The 17,110-nt window shown below is 38.6% G+C and overlaps 1 protein-coding gene across 1 annotated transcript; it reads left to right on the forward strand.

Annotated features, from left to right (window-relative positions):
* The first annotated feature begins 262 nt into the window (after positions 1-262).
* Positions 263-12,412, forward strand: LOC150039530 (tripartite motif-containing protein 43-like). The gene is made up of 6 exons (XM_090327770.1): positions 263-270; positions 3,480-3,693; positions 7,141-7,377; positions 7,744-7,766; positions 10,714-10,814; positions 12,168-12,412. The coding sequence occupies exons 1-6, from the start codon at positions 263-265 to the stop codon at positions 12,410-12,412; spliced, it is 828 nt and encodes a 275-aa protein (XP_090183896.1).
* Positions 12,413-17,110: the final 4,698 nt, after the last annotated feature.

Consider the following 17,110-nt stretch of genomic DNA (forward strand, 5'->3'; position numbering starts at 1 on the left):
TTTTTTATTGCTGAGTTATATGCCATTCAGACCACACAGACACAGACACATAGACATGCACACACATACTATACCATACAATGCACATAAAAATGTTAACTTACTCATTCAGTGATGAACACCTACCTTGATTCTCTGTCTTGTGCTGTGAATTATAATGCTGATCATTTATGCCTTTATCTATAGACCAGTATACTCTGGATAAATGTTCGAAAGTAGACTGATGAATCAAATGGAAAAAATCTCAATACTGCTTTCCAAAATGGATAGGTAAGTACATTCCTACCAGTAGTGAAAAAGCTTCTCCTTTCTGTGTATTCTTACATATGCCCATTCTTACTAGGTTTAAGTGATTTGTGAAGGTTATTTTAAATAGCATTTTCCTGATAAGAAATGATGATTTTTTTCATGTTCTTATAGAACTTTTTATATTTAAAAAACTTTATTTCTCAATTATTTTATAAAATTAAACTTTTCGGCTATTTTCATTTTCTTACATATTAATTTCTTGTCAGGGCAAATAGTTTGGAAATACTCTCTACTTCAACATAGTCCTCTACAGCATAGTCCTCTACAGCGCTTCTCATGTAAAGGTGATTTATCAAAGTAACCTCAGCTTCTCCCATTATGTTTCTTTTCATTTCATTAGTGGGGACTGCACCTGAGGTATCATATTTATTATTTGAGAAGGTCTTAATCACTTGGATTCTTGGTTCACTTGCCAGTAATCAATAGCTGGAATTCAGCTATGTACCACATGCGTCCCTGTGCTTTTTAGGGCTAATTTTTTTTAAATCATTATTTATACCAGTATTTTGAAGTATAGCCTGGGATTTCTTTCTTTTTATTATTTTTTATTATTTTTTTTCCAGAGCTAGGGCTTGAACTCAGGGCTAGCGCTCTACCACTTAAGCCACAGCACCACTTCCAGCTTTTCTATATATGTAGTACTGAGGACTGGAGGCCTGGTTTTCATGCATGCTAGTCTAGCACTCTACCACTAGGCCAAACTCCCAGCCTAGGCTTTTTTTTTGGTAGGTCACTGGGTTTGAACTCTGCCTGGGGGCTGTTCCTGAGCTCTTCAGCTCAAGGCTACTGTCCTACCCTTGAGCCAAGCCCCACTTCCTGTTTCCTAGAGGTTAATTGGATATGAGTCTCAGGTCCTTTTGTTCCTAATTGGCTTTGAACCTTTATCCTCAGATGTCAGCCTCTTGAATAGCTAGGATTACAGGCCTGAGCCACTGCATCCAGTTTAGGCTTTCCTTTAGTGATTGTGTAGTTATAGTTTTTTGCTGTAAAGTTAGTTTGATTATTTTAGAATTATTGATTCTCATCACTAGCTGATTAAAACTTTTTCTCAATGACATTATCCAGAATGATAACTAAGTTTTTGAATTTCTTTCCCAGCATATTCTCTTTACCTTAAATCCCCTGTACATTGTACTAAGAAAATGACATTGTGAGGAACATTCTGAAACTATGTCCAGGGGAAGGTAAATGAGTCATAGTGCTTTATGATTTGGAATATCTTCTAATGTATACCTATCTACCATAGATTCTTAAGAGCCTCACTTTAGTGACAAATCATTTAAAAGTCAACGGTGAACATAATTATTTTTTATTTATCTTTATGTCTGTTATAAAGATGACAAGCAGGGGAGTTACAGTTACATTGATCAATCTTTTTTTTTGATCAATCTTTTAAAGAAAGTAATACCATTATTATTCTTTGGCTGTTTGGATAGTTTTTTCTGTGGAACACTGTGGCCTTGAAGTCATGACCCTGCTGGCTAAAGATTTCTCAGTCCTGGCATTATAGGTATGCAAGAAAAACAATCTTATGTATGAATGTTTTGTATAAATATAATTTTTTTGCCAGTCCTGGGTCTTGAACTCAGGGCCTGGGCACTGTCTTTGGGCTTTCTCAAGGCTAACGTTCTACCCTTGAGACACAGAACCACTTATGGCTTTTTCTGTGTATGTGGTACTGAGGAATTGAACCAAGGGCTTCGTGCATGCTAGGCAAGCATTCTACCACTAGGCCCCGTTCCCAGTCCTGGTTTTTTTTTTTTTTTTGTTGGACATGGGACTTGAACTCTGGGCCTGGGCATTGTCCCTGAACTCTTCAGCTCAAGGTTACCACTCTACCCCTTGAGCCTCAGTCCCACTTCCCATTTTCTAGTGGTTAATTGGAGATGAGTCTCACAGGCTTTATTGCTTGGGCTGGCTTTGAACCTTGATCCTCAGATCTCAGCCTCCTGAGTAGCTGGAATTACAGGTATAAGCGACTACACCTGGCATTTAATTTTTCTTAAATTTTCTATTGTTGGGGGTAATGTATAGAGGGGTTACAGTTACATTTGCCAGGTGGTAGGTACATTACTTCTCATACATTGATACCCCTTTTCATCTTTTGTCCCTCCACCCCCTCCCAATCGTCTTGATTTCCCCCCTTCCCTTTCCTATTTCAGATAAACAAATAAACGTATATACAATATACCAGGTAACAAAATCACCTACAGTAACAATGTGAGATTAACAAAAGGACAAAAAAAGAGAAGAGATATAACATAGTACATCAAGAACAATAGTCATACAAGATAAAGCTCTTGTTAGGATCTTTATTTTTTCCTAAGCAAGTATCTCCCACTGAGACACATTCCCAACCTAAAACAGTTTTATAGGTGAAAAAGAATTGAAGCTGGAGTCTAAGGAAACAGAATATTAATTTCTAGTGTTTTTTGCCTTTGAGAAATATTGAAATACTAACATGAATAGCTACCCCCTTGTAGCTATTCACTAGTGTTGAAAGTCTACATGAGACATAGCATCTAGTTGTGGCACAAAAATAAAAAAAGGTACACTGATGGCAATAGGAAGAAAAGTTTTATGTACAGCACACCTACCAGCCTTGCAACACAGAGTGAAGAGACACCCTCCATGGGAGAGGAGAGTGGAGTAAGAATTTTAGTTTGTGATTGGATTCCACTGGCACTTTTTTTTAATGCAAAGAAAAATGTATTCTTTTGTGCCTGAAAGAGGGAGTAGAATTTTATATTTTCTGCATAATAATGGTGGAGGACAAAAGTAAACAAAATTGGAAAAGTGTTGGGAGCTGGAACCAGATTTGGAAGTTCCACTTGACAAATTAAAGATCAGAATGAATTCTCATTTAGCCTCCTTCTGTCACATGCAACACGGCTTGTCTTTTTTTTTTTTTGCCAATCCTACACCTTGAACTCAGGGCCTGAGCCCTGTCCTTGGGCTTTCTCAAGGCTAGAACTCTACCACTTGAGCCACAGCACCACTTATGGCTTTTTTTCTATGTATATGGTACCACTAGGCCAAACTCTAGGCCCTCAGGCTGTCTTCTTGCTTTAAGAACTAGTATATTCCTAAGAAGAGGATGTTGTGGGGTGTGAAAATATTTCTTTTTATGAAGTCCAAACTGGCAATAATATTTACTTTTCTTTTGGCAGAGATACAGGTTTGAGTGTCTTCTCCAGAATATTCAATTGTTCACTTTGCCTAAACTTTTTTATGGACCCAGTCACTCTAGACTGTGAACACAGATTTTGCAGGCCCTGTCTCTACATCTGTTGGGAGAAGGCCCAATATCCTTTCCTCTGTCCTGAGTGCAAAATGCCATCAAATCAAACAGACTTGAAAACTGATTTGGTTTTGTGGACACGGGTATTTATGGTCCGAAGGACCTTATCCATGTTTCTACCTGACTCTGAAGAAAGGTGTGACATACATATGCAAGCTAAGAATTTCTACTGTGAGGTTGTCAAAGACCAAATCTGCTCTAAGTGCTGCAGGACCGAGGACCATAGAGCTCATGGTGACTGCTCTGTTGACTGGACTGCAGAGAGATACAGGGTAAGCAATGGCTGAGAGAGAAGGTGACAGTGGATGATTCACTGAGGTCATGAAAATGAGTAAATACTGGGGCTGGGAGTTTGGCCTATTGGTAAAGTGCTAGCCTAGCAAGCACAAAGACTGGGGCTTGATTCCTTAGTACCACATGCATAGAAAATGCCAGAAGTGGTGCTGTGGCTCACGTGGTAGAGCATTAGCCTTGAGGAAAGCCCCAGGACAGTGCTCAGGCCCTGAGTTCATGTCCCAGGACAGGTAAAAAAAAAAAGAGTAAAAAAAAATCATTACTTAGTCCACAGAACACTGTGTGGAAAACACTAGAATAAATGATCAAAGAGCATTCCCAATCCATAGAACACACACACACACACACACACACACACACACACACACACACACACACACACACATATATGTATATATGTCATGCGGCTCAGCTCCATTTCTGATTTTCTGGTGGTTAATTGGAGATGAGTCTTAAAAGCTTTATTGCTTGGGCTCGCTTTGAACCTTGACCACCAGATCTCAGCCTCCTGAGTAGCTAGGATTAAGAGGTGAGCCACCGCACCCAGCAAGACCTTATATTTTTGCCTTTACGATTCTCCAATTTTGTGGGAATGGTAATGATGATGATTATGGAGAGAATCTGATAAGTAAAGGATGAAGGCCAAATTGATCAAGTTTCGGTAGCAGGGGATTCTGCAATCTTGATTGCATATGTACAATGTAGTGAAGTCTTTTAGGAGCACTGGTTCACACCTTCTACTTGAAAAATACCTAGACCACTTAATACCAAGACAGAATTTACTTTTAAAAAATGGTCTGAAGGCACAACGTAAGACGATCATCTTCCACTATTGTGTAACATCTTTCAAATAAATAACATTTTAATTTTATGTTCATTAAGTCTCTGGAAGTCCATCTTTCTGGTAAAGGTAAGTGACTTCTATGACATGAATGCTCATTTATCTAACATTGCTGTCATATCCAGCATTGAGATCTAAACATTTCCAGGTCAACTTCTCTTTCGCTCACATTTAACTTTCTTTGACAGAAGAAGCTTCTAATGCAAATGAAGTTGTTATGGGAAAAGAAAAAAGAAAACGAGAGAAATCTAGTCCAACAAAAAAACAGAATTCAAACATGGCTGGTAAGTAAAAAACTTGTTATCCCCTGAACACAAACTTGGAAACTTGGTGCTCCTACTATAAAACTTAGACTATGGTGGTTTTAGTAGGCAGCACAATGAAAAAGGACACAGTTTGTAGAATAAGAAACAGAGGTCTTTGTTATTCAAATATCCATATGACTATTTCCATTTCTTGTCTAATACCATCAATTACCACAGACCTGACCAATTCCTCAACTAAACCTGGATCACACTTTGTAGATAAATACAGGCTTTCACAAAAAGGCAATGAAATTTCTAAGTAATTTTTCATAAGTTAAACAAGAGGTGTTTCTTTGTGGTTGTTTTTAATGTACTATGTGAAATTCTTTCCTCCCTCCCTCCCTCCCTCTCCCTCTCCCTTTCCCTCGCTCTCTCGCTCTCTCGCTCTCTCGCTCTCTCGCTCTCTCGCTCTCTCGCTCTCTCGCTCTCTCGCTCTCTCGCTCTCTCGCTCTCTCGCTCTCTCGCTCTCTCGCTCTCTCGCTCTCATTCTTTCTTTCTCCTTCCTTCCTTCTTTCCTTCCTTCTTTCTTTCCACCTATGGTTTATCTCCTATTGTCACTGTATTCGATTTTGGTACCTGGTGATTATATATATATATTTATTTGAATTAGGGAAGGGAAGGGGAACAGCAAAATTGTGAGACAAAGGACAAAGAGTGAACCAATGTAACAACAATACTCACAAGACAATATGTTGGAAATGAACTTTACAACATGAGAGGGGGGTTGGAGGGAAAGTGGGAGAACAACATGGGAGAAGGTAACAATATTTGACAAGAAATGTACTCACTACTTTACATATGTGACTATAACCCCTCTGAACATAACCCTGACAATAAAATAAGATTAAAAATATTCAGTGCTGGGGCCGGGGGTTTGGCTTAGTGGTAGAGTGCTTGCCTAGTATGTACAAAGACCCAGGTTCAATTCCTTAAAGGCAGAAGTGATGCTGTGGCTCAAGTGGTAGAGCTCTAGCTTTGAGAAAGTCCAGCTTTGAGAAAGTCCATCGACAGTGCTCAGGCCCTCAGTTCAAGGCCTAGAAATGGCAAAAAATTCAGTGCTGAAAAAACAGATATATTTTGGAGGATATAGATATCATACGTTACTTCACAAATACCAAATGGACACTAGTGTCGGCAGAGATAAAAGAATTCTCCACATTCTCTAGATTGGAGACAAAATTGAATAATAAAATCAAAACAGAAAATAAAGAGAATCCTATATTTTTGAAGGAAATGCAAAACAAAAGATAACAGATCATTTGAAGTGAAAGTTCAAGGTGTATTTATCTGACTTTGTAACCTAGTATATTGTATATACACTTGTTTATTTGAAATAGGAAAGGGAAGGGGGAAAAAGATGATTGGGAGGGGGAGGAGGAAGGGAAATGGGGACAAAAACATGAGAAGAGGTATCAATGTAGGAAGTAATGCACCTACTACCTGGCAAATGTACTTAAAGGACTTGTAAGTCCTTTAAATATTACCCCAACAATTAAAAAAAAAGTTCAAAGTGTAGATGCTCTGAAGAATATCATGAAATAGCCTGTAATCCTCAGGAGGATGAGATCTGAGAATTGCAGTTCAAAGCCAGCCTGGGCACTAAATATGAGACTCCAATCACTAGAAAACTGGAAGTGGCACTGTCAAGGGTTAGGGCAATAGCCTTCAGTTGAAGAGCTCAGGGAGTGCCCAGGCCCAGAGTTCAAGTCCCACAACCGACCAGAAGGCTTCTGTATCACTATAAGACTTGTTATTTCCAGAAAAAAGAAGAACATCCCTGTATGCAGGCTATTTCCATGTACATATTACAATATGCTACTGAAAATAATGAATATTTAATGTTTGATTGATTTTTTTTAAATGTTGGTATTGTGGGGAAACTAGTCAAAAGCAGTGTTTTGAATGAAGTACAGTGCAATAAGTAAATTGAAATGTAACAATACAAGCAAAGAAAGAAACAAGGAGCACTTAATTTTTTAAAGTTTAATGAATTTAGTTTTCGATTAACATCACAGGACAGCACTGAAATTAAGAAGATATGGATGAAAACATTCTTGACTCATGTGTCAGATTTTCCCTTGTGTCTTTAGGATTATATGAGCACGCGGAGTAAATTGATCAGCGATGAGTACTGGAAGCTGAGTGAGCAGTGGTACAAGAAAAAGGAAAGTTATTTACAGAAACTCGAGTGTGAAAAGCTAGCTACTTTTCAAAAACTATCAGAAAATGAAGACAGCATGCTAAAGGTAGAGACTTCCCTGAGAGACATGTTTGTTGAAATGAAAGAACTGTGTCATAAGCCAGACCTGCAGCTGCTGGAGGTGAGGAATTAGGAAGGGGAGTTGAAGTGTGATTTTGAGACTTAATGTCTTCCATTGTTTATTTGCAAAATGATTTCCTGTCTTTATAAGTGAAAAAGTCAGATTCTCCTTATCTTGGAGCAAACACAACTTGAGAAAGTTCTTTTAGAATTGCTTCTCTCTGTATTAAGCAAGGTCTTCTCAAATGCCTGGGCTCAAGTGATTGTCATGATTCATTATCCTAAGCAGTAAGTACATGAATCAACAGTACTCAGCTGAGAAAATAAGTATTGGCACACTCTTATGTTGCAATTGTTAAAAGAAATAAAAAAAATAACATGCTGGCAATCTTAAACTTGTGATTAATATGAATATTCTCTTTTCTCTTTACAGAATTTTGGAAACGTGTTTGAAAGGTAATTTGATCCTTACTTTCAAAAACTCAAAATTATTACAGTGATGTATAAGGCAATTCTAAAGCACATCTCTGCCCAAGCTATAAAACAGTACTTACCTATCAGTATTTTTATCTTTGATAGCTCTCCATCTATACTGACTGATCTTTAACTCTACAAGTATTTGCCTCATCCTCACAAGTTCTGGTTGATATTGGCTTGCTCATATCTTGTTAACCTGATTATTTAAAATAGCGAATTTGATATAGTTTGACCTACCTTCCTCAAAAAGGAAAAAGAAAGAGTTTTTATATTTCCTCTGGACAAGGCTATTATCTTTCTGATATAAAAGTTCAAACTCTGAAGAAAATTATATTTCAAGTCACCTTTTTCCATTACTTTGTGGGAAATATTAGGTCCTTGTAATCATTCAATAGTGTACCAGAATGAAAGCAAAACTACTCAGGATTTGAAGCTTAGGTTTGCAGCATATAGACTTCCAACCCCAAATGGAAAGGCTACCTGCCATAGTTAGGGAAACAGAGTCCTGGAAACTAAATATTTCAGCTGGGCTTGGTGGCTCATGCCTTTAATCCTAGCTACTCAGAAGGCGGAGGTCTGAAGATTGCAGTTCAAAGCCAGCCCAGGCACTAAAGTCTGTGAGACTCTTATCTCCAATTAACCGCTAGAAAATGGGAAGTAGGACTGAGGCTTAATGTGTAGGATGATGCCTTGAGCTGAAGAGCTCAGGGACAGGGCCCAGGCCCAGAGTTCAAGCCCCCTGACCGCACCTCCCCCCCTCGCCAAAAAAGAAGAAAGAATGAATGAAAGAAACTAAACATTTCAATGGGACTAGAATGGGGGAATATTCAAAAAGCTCTTCTGAAATTTCCTACTGGTTTGAACTTATTTCCTCAGTTGTGAGACTAAGAAAAACACTTTTTTTTGATGATTGAAATTGAAATTTAAGGTAAAAGTGGTTAGGTAGGGGGTTGAAAACCAAATTCTCTTTTTCTTTTTTTTTTTTTATGGGTCATGGAGCTTGAACTTGGCCTGGGTGCTGTCCCTAAGCTCTTCAGTTCAAGACTACTGCCCTACCCTTGAGCCAAGCCCCACTTTCCATTTTCTAGAGGTTAATTGGAGATAAGAGTCTCAGGTTCGGGCCGGGAGTTTGGCCTAGTGGTTAAAGTGCTTGCCTAGCATGCACAAAGACCCGAGTTCGATTCCTTGGAACCACGTATATACAAAAATCCAGAAGTGGTGCTGAGGCTAAAGTGGTAGAGTTCTAGCCTTGAGAAAGTCCAAGAACAGCGCTCAGGCCCTGAGCTCAAGCCCAGGACTGGCAAAAAAAAAAAAAGAGTCTCAGGTTCTTTTGTGCCCAGGGTGGCTTTGAACCTTGATCCTCAGATATCACCTTCCAGGGTAGCTAGGATTACAGGTGTGAGCCACCACACCCAGCAAAAAATCAGATTTTTAATGAAGCAAATGCACATTTGGTGCACACTCAAAATGTGTGGAGATTTCCTAAAGAAAACATTTGAACCATCATCAGAGAGTTTACTGTAATGAAGAGTTGGGCTTTAAAAAGTGCAGTTGAGTCTTCCATCTTATGTTTTTGGCTCCTTTATCAAAGATTAGATGGCCTTTAAGTTTATTCCGCTGGTCCTCCATTAGTCCTGTTCATAAACCAGTACTAAGCTATTTTTATAAGTATGGCTGTGTAACTGTTCTTCCTGCTAAGGATTGTTTTTGCTATTTGGTGTTTTCTATCATTCTGGGTGAATTTTTGGATTGCTTCTTCTATATCATTAAAAAATGTTGTTGGGATTTTGATGGGTATTGCATTGAATTTGTAGGTAGCTTGGGAAGTATTGTCATTTTCAGGATGTTAAATTCTCCTAGGAGCATGGGAGGTTTATGTACTTCCTTAAATCTGCTTTAATTTACTTTGTTAGGTGGTTTTTTGTAGATCATGGGGCTTGAACTTGGCCTGAGTGCTGTCCCTGAGCTCTTTGGGTCAAGGCTACCACCCTACCCCCTGGGCCTGGTCATTGTCCCTGAGCTCTTCAGCTCGACTACTGCCCTACCCTTGAGCCAAGCCCCACTTCCCATTTTCTAGAGATATGAGTCTCAGGCTCTTTTTTGCCCAGGATGGCTTTGAACTGCAATCTTCAGATGTCAGCCTCCTGAGTAGCTAAGATTACAGGTGTGAGCCAGCTGGCATTTTGTCAAGTTTTTAAGGTTTTCTTTATGGACCTCCTTTGCATCTTTGGTTAAGTTAATTTCTACATTCTTTTCCTCTCTCTCTCTCTGTCTCTCTCTCTGTCTGTCTCTCTCTCTGTCTGTCTCTCTCTCTCTGTCTCTGTCTCTCTCTCTCTACCTATCTTCCTTCCTTTTCTCTTTATCTCTTTCTTTCCTTTACTTCCTCTTTTTTTTTTGAGGCTAATATAAAAGGAGTTGCATTGCTGATTCCAACATTGCTTTTCTCACTGTTGTCATACAGATAAGCTTTTTGTTGTTGTTCTTGTGGGGCTTGAACTCTGGGCCTGGGCACTGTCCCTGAGCTCTTCATCTCAAGGCTAGCACTCTACCACTTTAGCCACAGCACCACTTTTTGTTTTCTAGTGGTTAATTGAAGAGTCTCATAGACTTTTGTACGCTGTCTGGCTTTGAACCTCAATCCTGAGACCTCAGCTTCCTGAGTAGCTAGGATTACAGGTGTGAGCTGCCAACACCTGGCTAAGCTTTTGATTTTTGTGGGTTACTTTTATACCATGCTGTTCTGAGACAGTTTCTGATCAGCTTGAATAGCTTTGCAGAACAATCTATAGGGTTCTTTACGGGCTCATGTCATCTGCCAAGATGGGAAAGTGGGAGAAAATGAGGACAAGGGATAACACTGTTCTCTGTATATCACCTTTGCAATAAAATTTAAATTCACACAAATATGACTGAGTCTCCTTTACAGAAGTGAGTCTGCGCTGGCGCTGCACATACCTCTGCCTATGAATCCCCAGATTGGTGCATGGCCTATCACTGGATTTAATCGTATATTCAAACAATTCCAAGGTAACAGGCAGCTACTTTCAGGGGTGCCCAGTTCTTCTCTAGTAATTTTCTTAGTGGACTGTTTGCTGCTCAGCACTGCTTCCTAATGGACAGCTTTTATAAACAAATTTGACATTATAAAAAGAAATGATGTGGGGGGGTGGAGGAAGGGTAATGGGTACCAAGACATGTGAAAGGGTATCAATGTATGTGAATTAATGTACCTTCTATCTGGCAAATATCATGTAACCCTTTTATTAATTACAATAAAAATATATTTAAAATAAAAAAATGATGTGAGGTGATGCTACAAGCCATCAAAAGCTAAATACATGAATTATATTCGCACATGTAACTCACATCCTAGCCCTTCCATAACCATGGTTAACAGCTTCTGCATTTCTTATATCATAGTGATAGTATTAACTCAGGACACATTTAATCTCTGTGAAAATCATATAGTTGAACTCTCATTTATGTGTTTTTATGGTGAAATTATCATATGCTCTCAAAGGAAATAGAACAGATTTTTCTGAGCTTCTTTTGTTAATTATTTTGAATTACTAAAAATTCCACAATCCACATGCTTTTTCATAAATCAAGCAGGTCAGCAATATCCATGCTGTTTTCCAGTTTCAGGAGAATTTATGAAATATCTATTTTTCTTTCTTTTTTTGGTTGATTGTGGGGCTTGAACTCTGGGCCTGGCTACTGTGCCTGAGCTATTCAGCTCATGGCTACTGCACTATCCCTTGAGCCACAGTGCCACTTCCAGTTTTCTAGTAGTTAATTGGAGATAAGAATCTCAGGTTCTTTTGTGCCCAGGATGGCTTTGAACCTTAATCCTCAGATCTCAGCTTCCTGAGAAGTTAGGATTACGGGTGTGAGCCACTGGCTATGAACTCTCTATATCATCTGTTTGTTTTAGTAAGTAACAGTAGCCCTTGGATATTAGTAAACTTCTAGAGTTCTTTTCTTGTCCTGACTCAATTTTCCAGTGGAAACATATTATACTAGGCAACTGTGGAAAGCTAAAGTTCATCAGAAAATTCCAAAATTATTTCAACTATCTTATCATTCCTGCAGTGTGTGTTTCCTGGGAATCTAAAATACATAGTTGGCCGGTGCCTTTGCTTGAAGAACTAAGAAGTCGGATCTTCGGCCCCTACCATCCTGACGTTCCCCAAACTCAGTCAGGATCTGAGGGCTGTCTCACATGGGGAGATCTGTCTTGTGCTTTAGGCCGATGTTACTGGGAGGTAGAAGTGAAAAACTATGTGAACTGGGCAGTTGGATTTTGTGATGATTCTTGGAAAATGAGAAAGGATATGCAACTTGACTCTGATGGTATTTTTCTACTTTTCTGTGTGACAGAGAAGAAGCAGGGCCAAATGTTCATCTCTTCCCCATTTTTACCTCAGTATATAAAGAAGCCCACAGGCCCTGTGGGAGTGTTCCTGGATTATGAGATTGGCAGGATAAACTTCGTGGATGTGGCCAACAATTCCCCAATTTGTAGTTTCCTCGCCTGTTCCTTCTCCTCCCCTCTCAGGCCTTTCTTTGTTTTTGCCCCAGTTCTTAAGCACAAGGACAAGAAGAAAGGGAAGGCTAGCGCCTAAGAAGACTGATTGGGTGTTTTTAACTTCATTGGTTTTAGCTGGTTTTGTGTTTCTTGCAATGATTTGTACCATTTTAAAGTGTGCATAATGTTAAATTTAGAATATTGGCTTTAATTTCAAATAAAAGGTCTCAGAATATTGATTGTTGCATCTTAATTTTATGTAGTGCTTTTATTTGATTTCCCTGCCAGGTTATGGAAAAGGTTATCTCGTGTAGTAATTCAGCAAGTTCCCCATAACTGATTTTCAAATATGAACAGACCCAGAGGTTACAAAGTGGTAATTGCTCAGATCTCAAGATTGAAAACTTGAAAAAATTTCAACCATTTCTGTAATAGCATTTCCCTAAAGATTACTTCCAAACACTTCTGTTGTAGTTGTTGTGGGTCATGGGGCTTGAACTCTGTGCCTGGGCACTGTCCCTGAGCTCTTCTGCTCAAGGCTACCACCCTACCCCTTGAGCCACAGCCCCTCTCCCTGTTTTCTAGTGAGTAATTGGAGATCAGAGTCTCAAGTTCTTTAGTTCCCAGGCTGGTTTTGAACTGTCATCCTCAGATCTCAGCTAGGATTATAGGCATGAGCCACCACGTCTGGCTTAAAACACTTCTATACAGGAAGAGTAAAAGTCACTTTAGGTTTAAACAGGCAAACCTGTATTTCCTTTCTTTTTAAAATTTTATTAGTTTATTATTAGCCTATAAATTTGACAAACATGCCGAATTTATGGCTTAAAGTATATCTTGTCTACTTATCTGTTACCTGCCATCTATCTCTAATCTATGCATTAGATAAACTAAACTTGTAAAAATAAAGCATTACAATTGGAGCTATGAAAAAAAACAGAACATATTATACACCATGTATAATTGAAATGAAGTTGAAAATGTATCTCAAAGTTGCATTAAAAATAACACATAATGGTGAAACTTAATACACATAGTATGTTTCATAATGAATTTGGATTTACAAATAGGATACGATCATTGATTGCACATGTGGGTCATTTTCTTCATTACATTCTGACTGGTATACTGTAAACCATGGGATTTCACTTTGTTACATTTTTTTTTAAAGGCAGTTTCATTTGCTCTCTCGGAGAGAATCTAATGTGAAAATGAACAGGTATAATTACATACTTTTATAACTCCAATATCATAATATAATTTCAATATGATTTGATTTTGCTTTACATATCATTATTTCCCAGCTTGGTGGGCAGCTTTTCTTGGAATTTTGTGGAATTTATTACAAATGGGAAAAGAGATAGAGATCTCACACATTGTACGACTAATGAGATCAACCTTCTGGTGTCTTCAGAGGCTGTAGTACTGCATCTGGCTGAGCACCTCGGACTTGTTTGCAACTCTTGTACTTTGGACAGAGTGGCACTGACTTTTTTATGGCATTCTGGGGCTCAGGTAGCAGGAGTAGAATATAAGTGCTAGGTGAGCAGCCAGAAAAGAAGCAAACATCAAGAAGGACCAAAGGCTGAAACCAAGTGGAGAGAGAGAGCAAGCATACTCAGGACAGGACATGGACAGAGGACACCTGGACAGCCAGAGCTATGCCCTTGAGATGTCTTCTGTATATTTGTTTCAAGGTCATAAGCAAAGAAGCGATTTCCTATCATTTTAGGAGCCTGCATATTTTATGGAAACTAATTCTTCAATCCATTGCTTCTGAATGTTATGAATCCCCTGGAGACCTTTCAAAATGCAGATTCTGATCAAGAGAAATCTGAGACGGACTACCAAAATCTCAGTTTATTTCAAACTTCTGGTTGATGCAAGTGTTGCTCCTGGTATAGGGACCATATATCACACACCTGGCTGTATTTCTTTTCAATTCTCGTTGAAGGAGAAGTGGATTAGGTATCACCTTAGCACTGCAGACTGGACCTTGGCAGTTCTGAGTTTCACTTAATTAATGGGGGTAGACTTACACAAGGAAGTTGTTGATAAATATCTGCTTAGGGAAGGAATACTGCTTGACATGTGTGAGAAGACAGCATGTCAGCTATGAAGTCCACATGATTAAGGCAGCAGGAAGAATGGGCCACCCATAATCATAAATCAAGATCCTTTCAGTGCTGGGAATTCTGCATTGCAGAAAGCACTTGTCCAATTAATAAATAATACTGTACTTAACTCTCTTCCTCTGTATTTTAATGTGACATCATTTGGATATTAAATACAATTGAATAAAATTTAAAAGAAAAAACATTTTCTCTGCACATTTCTTTTTTCCAAAATGATCTTCATTGAATCTTTTTGGTTGCTTTGTGAACTTTCTAGAATGGTACAATCATGGATTTATGACTTTGATTTTTTTTTAAATGCATGAACAGCTATGCAGCAGCTCATGCCTGTAATCTGAGGATCACGTTTGTTCAAAACCAGCCCAGGCTGGACTCCAGACTCTTATCTCAAATTAACTTTTAGAAAATGAGAAGTGGGGCTTGGCTCAAGGTAGGTCAGTGGCCTTGAGCTGAAGATCTCAGGGGCAATGCCCAGGCCCAGGGGTAGGGTAGTAGCCTTATCCTGAAGAGCTCAGAGACAGTGCCCAGGCCGAGTCCAAGCCTCATGACCCCCACAAAAAATGCTCAACACAGTTTACATACTTCACCAGAGCTATTACCCACAATGTATATTGAAATTTGTACATTTGTTTTATTTACTAACTTTACCTCTTTTGAAGAACTCTCATCAAGATTTAGCTTAGGCTCGAGCCTAGTAATTTTGAAGAGTTAGGTGTGACTGTCAATAAAAAACCTACAAGGAGCAGTACATGAGACTTGCTGGGGAGAGTTCTGAGGGTTGTTTCTGTCCATCTGGGAAACCCTGACTTCTTAGGACCACTCACTAAATTTATATCATTTCTACAGCAGATACTACTGTTATATTACTTACAATATAGAGAAGGGGAGCTCTTGGTACCCTACCAATATAAAATAAGTAAATGATCTGAGTTTTATTTTGTTAGAAACTGACTTCTACCCTTGAAAAGATGCATCTTTATATTTAATATATGCATCTTTATATTTAATATGTTATTTGATATTTCTCCTTTTTCTTCAGGCCTGGGACTGGAAGTTGAACTCAGTACCTAACACTTTCACTCATTGGCTTGCCCTCTACCAACTAAGCCATATCTCCAATATCTGTTATTTCTCATATATTTTAGTAATAAGTGGATGATTCATTTGTATAGTAATGCATGTATGTCATAAATATTCCTAGGTTATCAGAAGACTGCATATATGGTAGTGTTTCCCTAATATTATATGGAACCAGCAAACTTCTATGACTTAATGATATTATAGCCATTGTCACAATGCTTCCTAATAAGTTTGTTAGTGCTACTAAACAGAGACCTACTGTACTGCCAATTGTGTAAAGACAATTGTGTGGGAAGCCTGGGTATAGGTAACTTCTCACACTCATCCAGTGCCTTGCTTAGCATCCACTACTGAAATGCCTAGAATTGAGAGGCCATCCATTGAATTGTAGATGTCATGTTCTTTAACCTTGAGAGTCAGCTTTTGCTCAGGAGCATGCTCTTCCATTATTATCTCCCTAAAGGGTTGATTCAATCATCTCTGCGTAACTGCTAAGATTCCCCTAAATGGAAATTTGAGGTGAATCTTTTTATGGAAGGTTTAAGCTGACCCCTGAGCTACTTCCCGATATGGAGATTTCAGCTTGTACCTGTGCTATTTCCTATAAATGTCTACCTGTTAAGGATTGGTGTCTGCAACAATGGAAAAGAAAAGAAAAAGGCTTGATCTCTACCCCCAACATGTGGTTTTTGTCTTTCAAGCTTGGTTCAAGCTTTGTTTGAGGCGGCAAGTCTTTTCTTTTCTTTTCTTTTCTTTTTTTTTGTAGGTCATGGGGCTTGAACTCTGGGCCTGGGTGTTGTCCCTGAGCTCTTCACTTCAAAGCAATCATCCTACCCCTTGAGCCACTTCCCATTTTCTAATGATTAATTGGAGATGAATCTCATGTTCTTTAGTGCCCAGGCTGGCTTTGAACCTTGATCCTCATTTCTCAGCCTCCTGAGTAGCTAGGATTGCAGGCGTGAGCCACTGCGCCTGGTTAGAGGCTGCAAAGTCTTTGAGACCAGAGTCCATCAGTAGATCCTGGCTCTCTGATAAAGACACCCAGTTCAGTCTCTCAAAATGTGGCTTCTTTCTTCCTCATCAACCGAGTTACCTTACAAGAGTATATCATTGTCATAATATTTGGTTTATATAATAATAATGGTTTATATAACTACCATAGTATATTTTATTTTTAATGTACCTCCTGTAATTACAAACATAATGCTTCTTGTAGAACATATGCCCTATGCTATGTTTTGAGCTTTTATATCTTCTGTTAAAGTGTTATCATTGAACCAAGGAGTCCTGTAGAATAAATTGTTCCATCTAGTTTAGTGTGAACACAAGATATGATACATTGAGAAAAAAAAACAATTCTAAGGAATGAATTCCTGATGTAAAACAATATATCACTCATGTTTAACTAGTATTGAAATAAGTCAAATTACTTCCTCTTTCTTTTTTCTTCTTTCTAAATTCAGGTGCATTTTCTAAGCAGGTTTTCTACAATTTAACCTCTATTGCTGATGCATTTTACTTTTGCTGTTTTTCAGATAGATTCTCACTGCTTGGAAGGGCTCTAGTTCTGATTCTGTTTT

This window comes from Megascapheus bottae, unplaced genomic scaffold (genome assembly GCF_031878675.1).
Source record: "Megascapheus bottae isolate mThoBot1 unplaced genomic scaffold, mThoBot2.hap1 HAP1_SCAFFOLD_138, whole genome shotgun sequence".
NCBI lineage: Eukaryota > Metazoa > Chordata > Mammalia > Rodentia > Geomyidae > Megascapheus > Megascapheus bottae.